This window comes from Alnus glutinosa, chromosome 7, assembly GCF_958979055.1.
Source record: "Alnus glutinosa chromosome 7, dhAlnGlut1.1, whole genome shotgun sequence".
Lineage (NCBI taxonomy): Eukaryota > Viridiplantae > Streptophyta > Magnoliopsida > Fagales > Betulaceae > Alnus > Alnus glutinosa.
This window is the reverse complement of record NC_084892.1, coordinates 25,767,266-25,787,300: the sequence shown is the minus strand read 5'-3', so window position 1 is coordinate 25,787,300 and position 20,035 is coordinate 25,767,266. Positions and strand designations below refer to the sequence as shown.

The window sequence follows — 20,035 nt, the reverse complement described above, 5'->3', positions numbered from 1 at the left end:
TTCTTCCTTCTTTCTTTCTTCTCCTTTCTCCTTCTTTCTCATTCCTTCCTTACTCTCTTTAATCTGAGAGACAAAGGAGATTGAGTGAGAGAGTGAGAGACGGCGAGATGGAGGGAAACAAAGGGAGAGAGTCAGAGATAGAGTTGAAAGAGAGGCCGAAACAGAGGGAGAGAGAGAATCAGAGAGAGAAGAGACGCCGATCGTGAGAGGGAGAGAGACCGGAGCTGAGAGTGAAACCGGGAGAAGCCCGGAGAAGACCCGACCGGAGGCCAAGCTTCCAGTGGAGCCAGAAAACCCGTCGGACCCAGGAGGATCCGAAACCCAGAAGAACCGGGGCTGAAACCCGACTCTCCGGCGAGACCCAGAGCCGATCCTCCGTGGGTCATTGCCGGTGACGATCCCAGGCGCGATTTCCGGCGGTTCTGGCCGGAAATCCGGCGACTACCAGTGGCGATTTTCCGGTGACAAGGAGTGCGATTTTCCGGTGGTTTTTCCCTAGCTTTGAACAAAAAAATTCGCTAGGTAAATTCTTGAGATTTCCATTTGATTTATGGTGAATTTCTGGTTTGTATTTAGTGTAAAGATTTTGTTGAATTGATGGGTATTTTGTTGTTGTTGAATCACGGTTGAACCGTGTTTGGTTTTTCCTCCCTGTTTTGGACTGATTTAGAATGGGTATTATGGATTATAATTTGATGTTGATTTTGAAATGGATTTGCTAAATCTGAGTATTTCAATTTGTGGGTAGTATTCTTGGTTGGTTGATGATGGCTCATGAGTAGAACCCGTATAGTTCAAAGCCTGGGGAATACTCTGTTCTTGTGGGTGTCCTAACTGAATAGTGATATTGGGTACCTTGTTGGTTTCGGCTATGTGTGTGTTGGCAGGAGAGGTTTCGGTTCTGAGATATTTTGGATTGGTTATGATTATAGTATTTTGGACACATGGGTATTGACTCCTGATGGCTATATTTTGATGGGTATTAGCTGAGTTGAATTGTGGTTTTTTTTTATAGTTGGCAGAATGATATGGGTTTTGGGTACAAATTTGTGGTGTATTGAGAAGTGTTCGGGTTTGTTGATGATTTTGGGTGTTAAAAGATCTGTAAATTAACTTCCAAGATAATCAATTAATATTGTTATATGGTTTAATTAAAAATTATGACAATGATATTGAGTTCCTTAAACTCATGTTAATATACATATATATATAATTAATATTCACGAGTATTAATGTTAACACTTTGTGTACAAACATATATTTATTGCAGAATATGAGCTATTATGAGAATTGCACCAAAAGGCTGTAAGTATCTCTATACTTACTGAGAACGAAGCTGGTGGATTTTTCCATGATATTGTGTTTACTGCTTTATTTATTTGTTTGCGCATGTGTTCTTACATGTTTTCTATTTTTAACTAAAATGGTTAATAACAAAGCTGGTATGCAGCGGGGGGGTGATGGCTGCCAGTGGAACCTTTGGCTTCCGTGACACTTAATTAATTAAACGGGTTATGACCTTTGGCTCATAGTCTGCTGGGACCTTTGGATTCCAGTAACAAACTAATAAATGTGAGAGTTGGCTAATACAGCTGGGGTGTTGATGGTATTACCAACTGGGACCGTTGGTTCCCGTGACACGCTAATCCGGACCGTTGGTTCCTTCACGAGAGGAGTGCATAAAATTGATAATTAAGCCTTGCATTTAAAACTGTCATATTACTGTTTTATGGTTAGGTATACATTTAATATATGACTGTGATTAGCTACCACGGTTTATATATTGCGTATATACGTGACTATAAAACCATATTTGCATTAAGTGGTATTTTATTAAATAAATCAGCATTCATATTATTATGGGAAACAGTGGACTCACTTAGATTGTTTTGTGTTTTTATTTCTATATATATATATATACATTGGTGCAGGTTTATAGACAAAGATTAGAGCTCGAGTGGTCTTCAAGTTAAAGATACATAGTTCGTATTTTGTTTGTAGTCTTCTATGTTTATAGCATTTTATGTTGACAAGATTGCTAATAATTTCCATGTATACTCTTGTGTCACTATGGACACCTGTTTCCATGTATTTGTTCTAAGTATTTTCTAATGAATGTCTAGAGGTATTTAATTTAAAAGCTCTGATGTGTTATTTAATCCAAGTCTGTTGGATAAATTATATTCCGCTACCAATTTATAACTCTGATGTTGTAGTAATGTCACGTGAAAATCGAAATTTTCACTTACGCCTTTTTGTAAAAGGCGGGGCGTTACATAAACTTTGTTAGTGATGGGATCAAGGCATTTGTAGCCAGCATGACAATATCCAAGGAATATGCAAGGCTTGGACCTGAATTCTAGCTTGTGGAGGCCAAGAGGGCGGAGCAAAGGATAGCATTTGCAACCAAAGACCTTTAGCTGTTGATAATTAGGTTCCTTGTGATGCAATTTAAGAAATGGACTGTCATTATTGAGAGTGGGGGTTGGCAGCCGATTGATGAGATGAACACTAGTGAGAAAGGCATCCACCCAATATTTATTTGACAAGTGAGAATGAGCTAAAAGTGTGAGACCAGTTTCTAGGATATGCCTTAATTTTCTTTCGGCAAGTCCATTCTGCTGAGATGTGTATGGGCAGGATTTACGATGGATGATCCCATTTTGAGTGAGAAATGATTGGAAGAATGAGGAGGTGTATTCACCACCTCCATCGGATTGGAGCTGTTGAATGGGGGAAAAAAATTGCTTCTCCACAAGTAATTTGAATTTAACAAAACATTCATAGACTTCTAATTTGGTTTTAAGTGGATATAGCCATGTGTATCTTGAGTAGTCATCTACGAAAATTACATAATATTTGTAACCAGATATTGAGGTAATTGGGGAGGTCCAAATATCAGTGTGAATTAAGCTCAAAGGAGTGATAGTTTGTCTGTTAGATGCAGAGAATGGTAATCTTTTGCTCTTTCCAAGTTGACATGAATCACAAAGGCTTATTTTATTAGAATTGGAAACAGAATTGGAGACAGGAAGATTGAAAGATTTGACAATTCTAGAAACTACATCACTAGAGGGATGTCCTAATCGGAAATGCCAAATAAGAGAGGAGGTCTTTATTCCTAACAAAGCTACCAAAGCCCGTCGAGCCTTGAATGAACTCCCCTTGAACCGCATAGGATAGAGGCCATTTTCAGTCTTGCCGGCCAGGAGGATGGCCTTGGTGATCATGTCCTTCACAAAGAAATGAGAGGCAGTTAGTACAAAGTAGCAGTGATTATCAACACAAAACCGCTGAATGGAAATTAAATTGGCAGATGCATTTGGACAATGAAGAAGCTTATTAAGATGGAAAACAGAGTTGGGGGTGTGTATAAGAGTTGAACCAGCATTGTCTATATTTAGGCCCGATCCATTTCCTACTTCAACTGTATCAGTCCCTTCAAAGGGCTGCTGGATGGTCAAGTTGTTCAGATTGTTGGTGATGTGGGCATTGGCACCACTGTCAGCAAACCATTCGGGATCTTCACTGATAGCATTGGTTTGTGCAGCCATTGCAGCCAGCTGCGAGGGGGGATGTCTTCCTTGATAGGTGAAGTCCATCCGGTGAAAGCAATCTAATGCTTGATGACTAGTTTTGCCACAGATTTGGCATGGAGGTCGAGGAGGTTTGTTGAAGTTTGAATCAACAGAATTGTTGAAGTTGGAGGTAGCACCTTGAGTGGAGCTTTCACCAATGTGGAAGTTGGGGTTGTCAGTACGCTGTCTGTAGCCAGAGGGACCATTTCCAGTGAAGTTTGTTGCTGAATATTGAGTTCCAGAAAGGTTATTTGCAGAAAACCTTGGATTCTGCCCACGTGAGGGGAACCTGGGATTGAACTGTTGAGGCATTCTAGGGTTGAAGTGCTGAGACATCTTGCCCTTCAGATGGAGTTGATGTGGTTTGGTACCTGTTCTTTGGGTAAACAAAGCAAAAGTAGCAGGATCAGGAGCAGCAGCCTGTTGCTGGTTAAGCAGCATTTCGTGATTGAGAAGTTCATCCCTAAATTCTTCAAAAGTCAGAGAATTGTCACGAGTGATAAATATGTAAGAAGTAATGAATGAGTTGAACGTGGGGTTGAGGCCACTGATGATGTAAGATATCAGATCTTCATCATCAATTGGACGCCATACTGCTGCAAGTTGATCAGACCAAACCTTTGCAGCTCTGAGAAAATCTGAACAGGTCATGGAACCTTGTTTCAGACTCTGTAGTTGTCTTTTGATATGAGAAATCCTGGAACGGGATTGGGAAGCAAAGCGGCTTGCCAAGGCAGACCAAACCTGCCTGGAAGTATTTAGACCATATACTGTGGCCAAAACTGCTTCAGATAGAGTGGCATTGATCCAGCTCAATATGAACTGGTCCTTTTTGTTCCAGAGTGTATATTCTGGATTGACAATGGACTCGCCTTGCTCGTTGGTTAGAAACCTTGGAGGACTTGGCTCTGTCCCATCAACAATGCCTAAGAGGTCATTGCTGCGTAGAACTGGCAGAACTTGAGACTGCCACATCAAATAATTGTTGCTATCGAGTTTCAGCGAGATAAATTGAGTGAAGTTGGGAATGAAGGGTGCAGTGATGGTGGTGGTGGTGGAGGATGAGGATGAGGATGATGAGGAGGAACCAGATGAGGTTGAAGAGGCCATGGAGGATGTTGGATTGGCGCGTGCCTAAGGCTCTGATACCATGAAAATAATGAAGGTATATTGTATTTTCTCAACTTAAATTTACAAGGATAGCAGTGCTCCTTTTATATACATACACTAAACCAAATATAGAAAGAATAAATGGTGATTAATTACAGAGAATTCTAGGTGTTATGCATTCAGGAAATGTTGCCATTTGCTGATGTAAATTTCCTTGAGAGAGAGCAGCCTTGCTGCGTACTCAAATCTGACATAGGTAGAGTATGGTAAGTCAAAGCACAGGATTTTCTGGACTGATTGGGAACTTCCTTAATATAGTTGATAGCCTCAGCTGGTTCCAGGATTTGAGGAGTGACAGAGTGTGGAGGAGATACTCCTTGCGTAGCACGCTGGTTGAATCTCGTGATTGGAGGGATTGCATGATTTGGGGAACTGATTTGGAAAGAAGAGATTCGAGAACTTGCTGAATGGACATGATGTGCAGCAAGTCTGGAGCTTGTGTTGTCTCCAACGGCTACTAGCCGTTGGGCTGCTGGGTTGTCTCTAACACTGTGGTGGATTGATACAGAATTGTTTGGTTTCCTGCTGTTATTCCTAGGCATGATTTTGTTTTTTGGCTTGTTTTTAGAGATGCCATAGTTACTAAAGAGAAGATGTGCGGGGGGGGGGGTACACCGGTGATAGTCTGTGTTTATTCTGTCAGGATAGACAAGAAAATCAAGCCCACCTTTTCTTTGATTACAGTTTTAGCAAGAGAATATGGAGATCTCTTATAGCTGAATGTTTGGTGGTTGATCCTCCGGATGTTTGGGATATGGTTGTGCATTGGAGTGTTGCGAGTCTACAAGGAAAGAGCTTGAAGACTAGTATTTGCAAGCTAAGTCTTGGTGCTGCAGTATACCACTTGTGGATGCAGATGAATGCTCTATTACTTGGAAGAGCTTCCAAGACTGAAGAGGGGATTCTAGCCAAGATAAAATGGGAAGTCAAGATGAGGATTCTAGCTAAGTTTCCTCCTAAGTACAATCTCAAAATTTTACAGTAGTAGATTTTTGTTGTTTAGACGTTGAATTGTAGCTTTGTTGTTTGCTGAATTCTTTCAGCTAGTTGTTGTTTGTGTTCTTAGCTGCTATTTATGTAGCTAGTTGTGTTTTTCCTGTTGGAACCCTTGTTTTTAGTTTTTACTAGAGCGTTTGTATTGTTGTGTTTGGTTTAGTATAGTTTTAATTCATCCAAATAATAATAATAATAATAATAATAATAATAATATATACACGAGTCAAGCCTTATACGAGTTTGTTGGCGAATGTTAACCGAACCGAGTTTTATACAAGTATGTATCGTTTAATAATCGAGTACAGTTCGTGTTCACAACCAGCTCATTTAATAATCGAGTCAAGCGCGATCTAAGTTTAACCGAGCCGAATACGAATAAGTTCACAAGTAGCTTTGTTCATTTACAATCTACGGTTGATAGATTTTATTACTGACATAAATTTGAAAGACTCGAAAAAGGAAAAAGAAAAATATTTAAAGCCTTTAGACGGATCCAAAATAAGCAAATGCTTAATTATAATATGCACGGGCATTGCCCATGCTGGCCAAGCAGCTAGCTCACAAACAAGAGTCATGATGATATATACCATGACACACAAATCAAAATGAAATTACAAACACATATGATAGAGATGCCCAATTTATTACAGTGGAGGATTATTATGCTCTAGATTTTCACCAACTGTGAAAGGCACCAGCTGTAAACTCATCTATTTTGAAGCATTGGTGCTCCCAAAGCGATTTTGCAAAAAGGGAACAAGTTTGTCTCTGGGAGGCAGATTTTCCTTAATAACACTGTTGCTCACAAACTCGTCGATCCAGTTGCTAAGTTTGGGAATTTTCTCTCTTGTCAACAACTCTACCCCCAAAGCTTCTTCACAAGCTCCAAGCCAAAAGCCTATGATGTTAGCGGCAATGTCTACCATTCCAATACTCTCTCCTCCAAAGAACCTCTTTTCCTTGAGTTCTTTCTCTAGAAATTTAAGAATCTCAGATGCTTCTTCCACTGCCTTCTCACGGCCCTTCTCTTCGCCAAAGAAGGCTTTCAGTCCTGCGGGGAGGTACTGAAAAAATAACAAAAGAAAACTCAAGAAGGCATTTACAATACAAACATTACAACTTAGTTAAGAAAGCTAAGACAAAATATGATTACCTTGTCGTCTATGAACTTGGCCCAGAAACGTGCAGTGGCTCTCTCGTAAGGATCTTTGGGCAAAATGGGATACCCCTGCCACGTCTCATCAATGTATTCCAGAATAACAAGGGACTCCACGATAGGCTTTCCGTTGTGCACGAGCACCGGAACCTTCCCGTGAATGGGGTTGTATTTGAGAAGCGAAGGACTCTTGTTGCCTAAATCTTCTTCAATGTACTCCACTCCTTTCAGTTTCAGGGCTAACTCTATTCTGCGACTAAAAGGGCTCGCCCACCACCAAACAACAATACTTCTTCGGCCATTAATTGTCACGCTTTGTGTTCTTTCACTTCAGTTATTTTCTGGTGCTTGGCTCCCTTTGGGGTCTCTGATGCCCTTTTATAAGCAATGATCGAAGAGGTTATTTTAACAAAGGAAGTCTCCAGGCCTAAAATCTTTTCCGTAGTGGAGCTTTTCTTTCGTTCTTTAATCTTTTTTGGTGGATAATTATATTATTAAATACATTCCTTTATTTGACCGGGGAAGAGGCTACACGCCGTCGTGTAGCAGGCAGGTGGGGAGTCCGACCAAATCGCAGACATGGCAAATTCTTTAATAAGTAGAAATAACGTTGACGCTATAGGTCATTGATGATCTCTTCGATCTATCAGGAAACTGAGCTGAGAGATGATGTCACGTGTGGGAATCCTCTTCTCTTCTCGGACTACAGCTCATTCAAGGATTTGGTTTGCTTCATGTAAAAACATTGATTAAGTGAATAATTATATTATTAAATACATTCCTTTATTTGACCGTACGTGGAAAAAGCTACATGCACGACGGCTCCCTTAAGGCCTTATCTATTAGAATATGGAAAATTTTGATTCGTGCATCCTTGCCTTTTTATTTTCCTAAGTGTTTTTTTGTACTGCATGTGTTTCTACGTCGGGCTATTTATATAATAATATTGGTCCCTCTTCTCTAACAAGAAGGTGGGGAGTCCGGCCGAATCGCAGACATGGCAAATTCTTTAATAAGTAGAACGTTGACGCTATATATAGGTCATTGATGATCTCTTCTATCAGGAAACTGAGCTGAGAGATGATGTCACGCGTGGGAATCCTCTTCTCTTCTCGGACTACTGCTCAAGAGCCGGGCTAAACAATCATTAATGGATTTGGCTTGCTTCTGATTAAACTATCGATTATAAGTGATTAAATTTATCTTTGTACATGTTTATTAGCTTAAGTTTTTAGAATAAGTTGTAATTTAATATTGTATCAGAGCCAAATATCTTGAATTTGAACATTTACTTCGTTATTTATGTCACATTTCAATTAAATATTCCACGTTAGCCATCATCCATTAAAAGGTAGTCTGGGTCTACACTTGAGAGGGGTGTTAGAGTATTGATTAAGTGATTAAATTTATCACTTATTATTAGTTTAAGCTTTTGAGATGAGTGATGATTTAACACTTCCCGTGTAGATTTCTTGTTAATATCCTTATTGTTAGATCAATAATATAATCTCCATATAATTATGATTGGATATAGTAGGATAATATATGAGATTATACGATTTGATTATAATATTATAATCAAATCAGAATTAAATACATTCAATTTGATTTGTACTTTTTTTTGTATTCTCCTTATATCCCTATAAATAAGAATCATTTATATTGTAAATTCTTCAAGAGAAATAAGAGTATAATGTAGATATTTGTACTTTATTTTGTGAACGTAAGTTATAGACCGAACTAAGTAAAGTTCTTATCCTTATTTTCTTTATTCTGCTTTTTTATTTTATATTTCTATAGCATTATATTTTCTTTCAATTATCAAACCATAAAATACATGGTTTGGAAACAACATTCATGCATAAACTATAAAGCAGTCTACCTCACATATAAAATATTTTCATACTTTTTGTAATGCTAAAAAGGTGTTCGGGGATTTTCTTGACAAACTTTGACAAATATTGAAAGCCCCATTTAAAAAAGGTGTTCTTGTTCTAAGCCCAGGTTCAACCCTACGATATAAAAATAGACCCTCACTATGAGCCTATTTTCAGCCCATGTACAATCTGGTGTCATAAGGTCGGTGTTGGCAGCGAGATATCACCCGAAATGCAAGAATTCGAAGACTGATAAATTACTAGCCAGGAGAATCTCGAGGGCCCTCATATATTAGGGTGCGTTTGAGATTGTGCTTTCGTATAGAAAAAGTGCGATTTTAAACTAAATTCAAAAAATGAACCGTTTGGAAACTGCGTTTTTTAAAAATTGCGATTTGAAAACGCAGAAAAGTGCTTATTTAAATCGCAGGCCATGGGGTACTTTTTTTAAAACGCAGTATTTTAAAAGCCTAACCTGCGATTTTGCCAAACGTTTAACTGCGTTTTTAATAATCACATGAATTTATGAAAACATGAATTTTATTACATTTTCAAATTGCACTCCTTACAAATGCTTTTGATCGAACTTACGTTTCTTTCGTAGAAAATTCTCTTCTCTATACTTTATGTTATCAATTAATCTTTTTACTCCGGGTGACTTTTTTGGAGAATGGTAGGAAAATAAAGTAATTGAAAAAAAAAAAAAAAAAAAAAAAAAAAAAAAAAAAAGGGAGGTCAGTGGATATGGAAATTTAACTTTTTCTACTGCCAAATAAGGTATCTACGAAGGAAGCGGGTCACATAAAACCAGGCTAAAACTAGAGTTACTTTCATGAATTTTATCACATTTCCAAATTGCCCAAGCTGGCCAATTAAGCAGCTCACAAACAAGAGTACATGTTGAAAGATATCATGACACACAAATCAAAATGAAATTGCAAACACACATATGATCGAGATGCCCAATTTATTACAGTGGTGGATTATTATGCACTAGATTTTCACCAACTGTGAGTGGCACCAGCGCTGTAAACTCATCTATTTTGAAGCATTGACGCTCTCAAATTAAAGGCCAAAGCGATGTCGCAAAAAGGGAACAAGTTTGTCTCTGGGAGGCAGATTTTCCTTGATAACACTGTTGCTCACAAACTCGTCGATCCAGTTGCTAAGCTTGGGAAATTTCTCTCTTGTCAACAACTCTACCCCCGTAGCTTCTTCACAAGCTCCAAGCCAATAGCCTATGATGTTAGCAGCAATGTCTACCATTCCAATACTCTCTCCTCCAAAGAACCTCTTTTCCTTGAGTTCTTTCTCTAGAAACTTAAGAACCTCATATGCTTCTTCCACGGCCTTCTCACGTCCCTTCTCTTCGCCAATGAAAACTTTCTGTAAAGCCGGCCAGCACTGAAAAACGAAAAGCTCTTGGTAGATTAGAAAAATTTATATTTAAATTGGAGATAAAGTACTATAAAGACACGCGCGGTTTGAATTCAGAACTTTTAATTTGTTCTGATAACATTTTAAATCACGAATTATTTAAAAATCTTAAATTTATAAAAAGAAGATAGATTTAATTATCTGATTAATATTCTAATAGTTTTGAAGACAACCATTAAGTTAAGAGAAAAGATTATTAATTACCTTGTCGTCAATGAACTTGACCCAGAAACGTGCAATGGCTCTCTCATAAAGATCTTTGGGCAAAAGGGGATAGCCTTGCCAGGTCTCATCGATGTACTCAAGAATAACTTGAGACTCCACAATAGGCTTTCCATTGTGTACAAGCACAGGAACCTTCTTGTAAATGGGATTGTATTGCAGAAGCGAAGGGCTCTTGTTGTTAAGATCTTCGTCGGAGTATTTGTATTGGACACCTTTCAGTTTCAGAGCTAACTCTACTCTGCTAGTAAAAGGGCTTGCCCACGCCCCAAGCAACAATACTTCTTCAGCCATATTGTTTACTATCTTCTGGCTAAAACAGGCAGACATGAAAATCCTTAAATAGAAAAAGTAGAAGGTTGATCATAGGTCATTGATGATCTCTAATATCATGAAAATGAGCTTGAGATGACATCGGCCACGTGTAGGAATCGTCTTTCCCGACTGCTCAAGCACAGTGCATGGATGATTAATTATCATTAATTATTTTAAGAAAAAATTTGCTTATCTTCCATGAACTTCCGTCACATTTTCATCATTGTGAAATTAAATAACAAGCACGACTTGTCTTCCCACGAGGAATGATGTAATTTGAAAATCTGTCTTTTTTTCAAAGCTTACTACATAAAGAATTAAAGAAACATTTTTGTCAGTCCACTTGGGTCGGCGGCGCAGCGCCTGATTGGCTGTGACACATGGGCCACTCAATGCCGCAGCAAGGGCATCTTTTGGTGTGCTTGGCAAGATGCCAAGAACCACTATCCCTAGGCATCCTGGGCCACAGAGGCCCAACTGAGAATCCTTTGATATCATAGCGTGAAGCTCATTCCTATCAGACGCACACTCAGGTGGGGTTCCTTTTCTTTTACGAAGCCCAGGTTCAACCCTTCCATCTAAAAGCAGGCCGTCCCTGTAAGCCCATTTTCAGCCCATCCTGGTTCTTAAATGGTAAAAGGCCTACTCTTTCTTGGGTATGCTGGGCTTAGAATTATCGTTTCATATTGGGTGGTGGGGAAACATTCATACAAAAATCCATATCCAACTACTAAATGGATGTTAGCTATAACTAGCAATTTTTTACACGCTCTTAAATTAAAAATAAACTTAATATGAAATTAAAAAGTTAAGATTCAAGAGTTTTACGAAGGTTGTCAATTTTTGACACGAACACGACACAAAGTTAGAGGGTTAGGATTTAGGCTAAATGAATTGACGGGTTGACCCGTTTAGTGACACATTTATAAACGGGTTGACCCGCTAACGCGTTTATGATCCGCCAACCTGTTTATGACACATTTATAACCCATCAACCCATTTATGACACGATTAGCTAAACGGGTTTACCCGCCAACCCGGCGAGTTGATCCGTCAACCCGTTTAGCTAATCGTGACGAGTTTGGGTTGGCAGGTCAACAGGGTCGACCCAAACCTGACACGATAACCTGTTTTGTCAACCCTAAGTTTTACCCATTTAATTAAATATGTCAGGTTAAAGTTGACATATATGGTTTTATACCCATGCATCGACATTACTTGAGCTCGACACGCGACATAATGGTTGGCAATTTTTTACATAATCCGCAAACTCAACACGATCTCAATATAAAATTAAAGTGTTAGAGTTGACTTATATAGTCTTATACTCGTATCTCGACACAACACAAATTCGATATGCGAACACGAATTGTCACCCTTAATGGCAGCAAAGAGAGAGAGAGAGAGAGAGAGAGAGAGAGAGAGAGCTATATTGAGAAAATGTTTTGGAATTTGGATTTGAATTTTTAATAATTTATTATCCGAATTGTTAGTAATCCCAACAACAAATGATAAAAAGTCTTTATATAGCGTATAAGCTCGAACATATGGGCAGATTGTCTAAATTCTGTTTGGACAAGTAGGCTCCAAGATGGCTCTCTCATGTTTGCAATTACTAACGTGGTTGGTATGTTAGGTGGAAAAGTGAAAATGATACAATTTGTCATGGTAGCCTCAAAAAAAAAAAAAAAAAGTTCAGTGTCTCAGCTGATATTCAAATTTCAAAACAGGAGCTAAAATTGTTGCATTTCTCATTTACTTCTATCACGCCATTTCTCATTTACTTCTATCATGCACATTAAACACCACAATTCAAACCAGCAACGTTGTACAGTTGTGCAAAGCTTGAAGCAACGTACCCATTCAAATCTCCAAACACAAAATTTTACAAGTTATTTGCAAGAAAGGGCCAGCTGGCCTGGTCTTTCAAAAATTGAAATGGAGCGGCCGGGGTCGAGGGGGTATACATAAAGTTTACAAAAGAAATCAGTCAGCAACAACTCGAAACTAAAGTAGTACGAATATATATCGAGTAGCCTTTCCCTCTACGGTCTTTCAAATCAGCAGTCCACATCAGCAAACAAGTTGGCAGCCGTTGGAGGGAGCCTTTCTTTGTGTTTTCAGTTGGAACAACCGGCACCATGATCATATTATTAAAGTGGAACCAGTCTACCAGAGAGCTAGCTTTTGGAAAGATAAAAAGCCTCACAAGGAAAGGTACAAAACAAAGACTACATTCTAGAGAGCTAGCTATATCTGCGTTATTATTAAAAAAAAAAAATGTTAGTTACATCTGCATTATCACCCCAAAAAGATTATTCAGTTTGAAACTTTTTTTAGAATCCATTATAAAACTCAATTTCACCCGGTTGCTGGAAGATCACGAGAGAGGTGCTTATTGGGAAAAAAAATTGAAATTTGTGGTTGCCGGAAGTGGTGTTGGAGTTGCTGGGTAACCAGTTGTCGGTGGTACACTTGTTCTTGGTGGTGCTCATGGTTGACGTTGGTTGTCAGTGGGGGAGAGAGAAGGTGGAGCACGATCTAAGCTTAACCAAGCCGAGCTCGAGCGAAATCACAATTAGCTTTGTTCATTTATAGCCTTACAGTTGATAAATTTTATTATTGACATAAATTTGCAAGACTCGAACTGCAAAAAGGAAAAAGGAAAATATTTAAAGCCTTTAGACGAATCCAAAAGAAACAAATGGTCATAATATGCACGGGCTTTGCCAGGCTTGCCAAGCAGCTCACAAACAAGAGTCATGATGGTATATGGATCAGGATCTCTTATAATTTTTTTTAAAATTGTAGATTCTCAAATTAGGTTGTTTCATGCATCGAACGACATGAAAAACGCTATATATTAAAAATGTGACATATTAACAATGAGAATTAAGTATATTTTTATCAGATTCTTACACTTTATGTTATATAAAAGCTTTGAACAAAAAACTGTGTTTTGATTTAGTAAAGAAGAAGCATCTCTTCAAAAGTGAATAAAAAGCGTTTTAGAATTTTTTATTTTTTATTTTTTATTTTTTTATTTTTTTTTTGTTGCCTCGATAATATGTCATATCTTTAATCTGTAGCATTTTTCATGCTCTTCGATGTAAAAAAAAAATGACCTGAATTCACATAATTTGATAATTTAAAATTTTTTTTGAAATTGTAGAGGATCCTAATTCATGATGTATATACCATGACACACAAACCAAAATGAAATTAGAAACACATGCATATGATCGAGATGCCCAATTTATTACAATCGTGGATTATTATGCACTAGATTTTCACCAACTGTGAATGCAATGGCACTAGCTGTAAACTCATCTTTTTTGAAGCATAGGCGCTCCCGAAGCGATTTTGCAAAAAGGGAACAAGTTTGTCCCTGGGAGGCAGATTTTCTTTGATAACACTGTTGCTCAAAAACTCGTCGATCCAGTTGCTATGCTTGGGAAATTTCTCTCTTGTCAACAACTCTACTCCCGAAGCTTCTTCACAAGCTCCAAGCCAAAAGCCTATGATGTTAGCGGCAATGTCTACCATTCCAATACTCTCTCCTCCAAAGAACCTATTTTACTTGATCGAGTTCTTTCTCTAGAAACTTAAGAATCTCAGATGCTTCTTCCACGGCCTTTCCACGGCCCTTTTCTTCGCCAAAGAAAGCTTTCAATCCTGCAGGGACGTACTGAAAAAAAAAAAAAAAAAATGCATTTACAGTACAAACATTACAACTGAATTAAGAAAGCTAAGACAAAAGATAATTACCGTGTCGTCTATGAACTTGGCCCAGAAACGTGCAATGGCTCTCTCGTAAGGATCTTTGGGCAAAATGGGATACCCCTGCCACATCTCATCAATGTATTCGAGAATAACAAGGGACTCCACGATAGGCTTTCCGTTGTGTACGAGCTCCGGAACCTTCCCGTGAATGGGTTGTATTTGAGAAGCGAAAAGGACTCTTGTTGCCTAAATCTTCTTCAATGTATTTGTACTCCACTCCTTTCAGTTTCAGAGGTAACCTTATTCTGTGAGTAAAAGGGCTCACCCACACAACAAACAACAACACTTCTTCCGTTCTTCGGCCATTAATTGTCACGCTTTGTGTTCTTTCACTTGAATTATTTTCTGGTGTTGGCTCCCTTTGGGGTCTCTGATGCCCTTTTATAAGCAACGATCGAAGAGGTTATTTTAACCAAGGAAGTCTCTAGGCCTAAAACCTTTTCCCTTCGTAGTGGATCTTTTCTTTCTTTCTTTAATCTTATTTTTTGGTGAATAATTATATTATTAAATATATTCATTTATTTGACCGGGGAAAAGCTACACGACGGCTCGCTTCAGCCATATTGTTTACTCTTCTAAAACTGGAGGATGGCAGTCCGGATCCCAGACATGAAAATCCTTTAAAAAACAAAAGTAGAAGGTTGATCATAGGTCATTGGTGATCATCTCTAATATCATGAGAAAATAAGTGTTTTTTTACTGCATGTGTTTCTACGTCGGGCTATTTATAATAATATTGGTCGAACTTAATTATCTAACAGGCAGGTGGGGAGTCCGGCCGGCTGAATCGCAGACATGGCAAATTCTTTAAGTAGAACGTTGACCCTATAGGTCATTGATGATCTCTTCTATCAGGAAACTGAGCTAAGAGATGATGTCACATGTAGGAATCCTCTTCAAGTCTTCTCTTCTCAGACTACTCAAGAGCAGGACTAAACAATCTGTCATGAATTTGGCTTGCTTCCGGTGCAGAACTCTTATATTCTCCATATAATTGTTATCGGATACAGTAGTAGAATATATGAAATTATACAATTTGATTGTAATTTATTATAATCAAATTAGAATTGAATACATTTAATTTTGTACCTTTTTTGTATTCTTCGTATATTCCTATAAATAGAAATCATTTATATTGTAAATTCATAAAGAGAAATAAAAGTATAATATAGCCTTTTAGACATTATCTTGTAGACGTAGGTCATAGACCAAATCACGTAAAATTCTTGTTCTTATTTTCTTTATTCCACTCTCCATTTTATATTTCAATAGCATTATATTTTCTTTCAATTATCAAAACGTAAAATACAAGGTTTGTAAACAGCATTCATGCATAAACTATAAAGCAGTCTACCTGACACAAAATATTTTCATACTTTTTTATAATGCTAAAAAGGTGTTCCTGGATTTTCTTGACAAAGTATGACACAAAATATTTTCATACTTTTTTATAATGCTAAAAAGGTGTTCCTGGATTTTCTTTACAAACTTTGTCAAATATTGTAAACATTCTTAGTAGTCTCACCAAATTTTACTAGTCAAAATAGTTAAAAATTAATTTCCTTTATTCTGGTGTTCTACTTTTTTAAAGCAACTCCAGCAGCCTCATTATTTTACCTATTCACTAGCTATCATTATTTCATTTCAATAATACTTTTTCATATTTCTTTATTCTTTCTCTATTTAATATTTTTGATTTACATGACTTCCTTCAACAAAATCTCCTATATCCTGTTAGTGTACATCCTGTCTCCACCTTGACAGTTGATTCAGCAGCTGCTTCCTCCACCTTGGCAGCCTCATCAGCAGCTGCCAATTCACCCGTATCAGTATCAGATCCAGCCATGATCACAGCCTATACCGTGACACACAAGCATCCGGAATCTACTGCAATCACAGATCCTACTCCAGTATGTGTCCCTGCAATCAAGGCTCCCAATTCAGCAAGGAATATTGAAGATATCCATCCATATTCCAACTGTTCACAGAAACTTTCCTTCCTCACCATGCGCACTGTCCAAGACCTTTGTGTGCTGCTCAAGGACTTCCTTACACGACTACACGTGCAGTCCAAGACTTGACTTATGCACGTCCATTCTTTCCATGTCTGATTCTTTCCTTTCTTGTAATTGATTGTAATTGGATTTGTACTCTTATAGACTAGGCGCAGATTTCCTTGTTATTCTTACCTTGTATCTACACCTTGTACATCAGTATAAATAAGAAGCATGCTACGGTTTTTAGTCAAGTTGACAAAAACCTTTCTCTCAAAATTCTTCATGGTATCAGAGCCTTATTAGGTTAACACCTCTTCGATTTTCTCCCTCACTTCCGCTCAACACCTCTCTCTTGTTCCAATAACCTCCTAATGGCCTCTAGCAGCAATGACAATGCTCTTGCTCCTACTACCACCTTTGTGGTACCAAATTTCAACCAGTTTTTAACCTACAAACTGGATGAAAACAACTACTTACTCTGGCTCTCTCAGATCGTTCCTATACTGAAAGGCCATGAGTTGATGGGCATTGCGGATGGTTCTGAACCCTGCCCTCCTCCTTTCCTGACTAATGATGAAGGGAAAGAAGTCCCAAATCCATTACACTCTATTTGGATTAAGAAGGATCAATGCCTCCTTAGCTGGATCAATGTGACTCTCACTGAGTTGGTTCTTGCTAGTGTCTATGGTCTTCACACCTCTCGACAGGTTTGGACCACACTAGCCAATCGGTTTGCATCCCAATCCAGGTCCAGAATTTCTCATCTGAAGCGCCAACTTCAAAGCCTTCACCAGGGATCTAAGTCTTGTGCTGAATACCTCAAAACGGCCAAAGGATGGGCAAATCAGCTTGCTGTGATAGGAAGGCCTACTGATGATGAAGACTTGATATCCTACATCATCAGCGGGCTCAATCCAACATTCAATGCCTTTGTTACATCCTATGGTTTGGCAACAAGGGATAACCCTCTTTCTTTTGCAGATTTCCAGGATGAGCTCCTCAACCACGAGAAGTTGCTCAACCAACAGCAAACACCAGTGCAGGATTCTTCCAATTTTGCACTCTTCATGCAGCGTCCTGGTGGCCCTCCTAGACAGAACCCTTCATCCTGGAAAGGCAAAGGGAAGATGCATCCTCCTGGAAAGTACTTTCCACGCCCTGGATAGACAAAGGGCTCTTCAAGCTATGGCTCTTCTGCTTCTCCACAGCAACCTTCTCCTCATGCTAATGGCACCTTTCCTCCAGCTGCTCGGCCTCCCTGCCAAATATGTGGCAAAACTAGTCACCAGGCCCTTGATTGTTTCCACAGAATGGACCATTCATACCAGGGAAGACATCTCCCGGCTCAACTGTCAGCCATGGTGGCTCACCTTAACAACACCCATGATGATCAGCAGTGGTTTGCTGACAGCGGAGCCAACTCCCACATCACCAACGAGCTGGAAAATCTGTCCCTTCAGCAGCAACCATTTCCGGGAAATGAGACAGTAGCAGTCGGCAATGGAGGAGGACTTGCCATAGAGAACACTGGTTTAGCCATCCTTCACTCTCCTCATTCTGATTCTCACCTTAAAAACATCCTTCATTGTCCACATGCTGCAGCTAAATTATTGTCTATCCAAAAATTCTGTCAAGACAATGATTGTTATTTTGTGCTAACATCTACTCATTTTTTTGTGAAGGACCTTCAGACGCATGCAATCCTCCTGGCAGGAAGGAGTGAAAACGGGTTGTATCCTCTGCGGTTCAAGAATGCTTCATCAAAATTCAAACCCTTGCTAACCGCATTTCTAGGCTTGAGAACTTCCTTATCCGTGTGGCATTATAGGCTAGGCCACTCCTCTTTTAATAATGTTTCTCGTGTAATAAAGGCACATAAATTGCCTACATCTAATGAGAACTTGAATAAAACTGAGTTTTGTGATTCATGCCAATTAGGCAAAAGTAGAAAGCTCCCTTTCTCTGCATCCACTCGCACTAGCATGTCTCCTCTTGAACTTGCGCACACTGATTTGTGGACATCTCCTGTCCCTTCCATAAGTGGTTGTAAGTATTACATCATCTTCATAGATGACTTTAGTCGATATACATGGTTCTACCCTCTGCATACCAAATCTGAAACCTATGACTCATTCATTAAATTTCAAACTTTAGTTGAAACACAATTCAGCTGCAAAATTAAGCAACTCCAATCAGATGAAGGGGGTGAATTCACTTTTCTTCGTTTTCAGCAGAATCTATCCAAGCATGGTATTCTTCACAGAAAGACATGTCCACACACATCTCAGCAGAACGGTTTGGCTGAGAGAAAGCTCCGGCATATTCTTGAAACCGGGCTCACTCTCCTAGCTCATTGTGGTTTGTCCAACCGGTATTGGGTCGATGCCTTCCTCACCTCGGTCTATATAATCAATAGGCTACCCACTCTTGTTCTAGATCACTCTTCCCCTTATGAGAAGCTTTTTCAAAGACATCCAAACTACTCCCTCCTTAGAGTTTTCGGGTGTAAATGTTTTCCCTTACTCAGACCTTACACTTCTCACAAGCTGGAATACCGATCTAAGTCCTGTATTTTTTTGGGATATAGTCATGCGGGTTATAGGTGTCTTGATCCCCTCACTGATAAGGTCTATCTCTCACGCCATGTCATCTTTGATGAGCATTCTTTCCCTGCAAAGGAACATGCCGCGTTGAAGCTGCCCTCCAGGATCAATGCATCATCTGATTCTCCTCTGCTGCTCCCGGTAAGCTTTCCTGCTCCTCCATCATTTATTTGCTCCCCATCAGCTACTACCAATACCTCTGCTTCAGAGGCTTTGGCTCCACATGACAGCACTCCTCTGTCCACACCCTCACCTCCGGTTCCTCCCCTTGAACCTTCCCTTTCCTCTTCCACCAGTGCAGATTCTGCATCTTCTAATGTTCCTCCTTCCAATGCTACCCCTGCAGCGCCTCCCCTGACTCCAGCTGCTACCTTACCTCTCCCTACCATTGAGGTTGTCCCCTCTTCTATATCCCTTCCTTCACCTACTGCTGTGCCCCCTCCTCCCAGTCATCCTATGGTGACTCACTCCCGCACTGGTTCTTTGAAGCCGAAACCTTTTCCTGATTACCAACTCCTCTGTCATACCAAACATCCTCCGACTGCCTTCCTTGCTGCCCAACCTGATGCTGAACCTTCTTGTTTCTCTAAGGCAGTCACTGACCCTCGATGGCAGACTGCCATGTCTCAGGAATTTGATGCTCTAGTGGGTAATGGCACCTGGACACTTTGTCCCCGCCCTCCTCGGCACAATGTCATCCGCAATAAATGGGTGTACAAGATCAAACAACGGCCGGATGGTTCTATTGATCGGTTCAAGGCTCGGTTGGTGGCCAAAGGGTTTGAACAACTCAGTGGTGTGGACTACACGGACACCTTCAGTCCGGTTATTAAACCTTCCACTATCCGAATTATCTTAGCTATGGCCGTGCACTTTAATTGGCCAATTAGGCAATTGGATG

The 20,035-nt window shown here is 39.4% G+C and overlaps 1 protein-coding gene and 2 pseudogenes across 1 annotated transcript; all 3 read right to left on the bottom strand.

The window, feature by feature from the left end:
• Positions 1 to 6,387: 6,387 nt before the first annotated feature.
• LOC133874055 (glutathione S-transferase U8-like) lies at positions 6,388 to 7,202 on the bottom strand (annotated as a pseudogene).
• Positions 7,203 to 9,587: 2,385 nt separating this feature from the next.
• LOC133873829 (glutathione S-transferase U8-like) lies at positions 9,588 to 10,741 on the bottom strand. Its single transcript, XM_062311602.1, has 2 exons — positions 10,419 to 10,741; positions 9,588 to 10,181 (listed from the first exon to the last, which is right to left on the bottom strand). The coding sequence occupies exons 1-2, from the start codon at positions 10,728 to 10,730 to the stop codon at positions 9,843 to 9,845; spliced, it is 651 nt and encodes a 216-aa protein (XP_062167586.1). The 5' UTR covers positions 10,731 to 10,741; the 3' UTR covers positions 9,588 to 9,842.
• A 3,247-nt stretch (positions 10,742 to 13,988) lies between these two features.
• On the bottom strand, positions 13,989 to 16,380 carry LOC133873378 (probable glutathione S-transferase; annotated as a pseudogene).
• Positions 16,381 to 20,035: the final 3,655 nt, after the last annotated feature.

Coding starts and splice junctions, on each gene's coding strand:
- LOC133873829 (XM_062311602.1), bottom strand. CDS start 10,730: ATGGCTGAAGAAGTATTGTTGCTTGGGGCGTGGGCAAGCCCTTTTACT. Junction 10,182..10,418: donor TCAAGTTCATTGACGACAAG/GTAATTAATAAT, acceptor TTCGTTTTTCAG/TGCTGGCCGGCTTTACAGAA.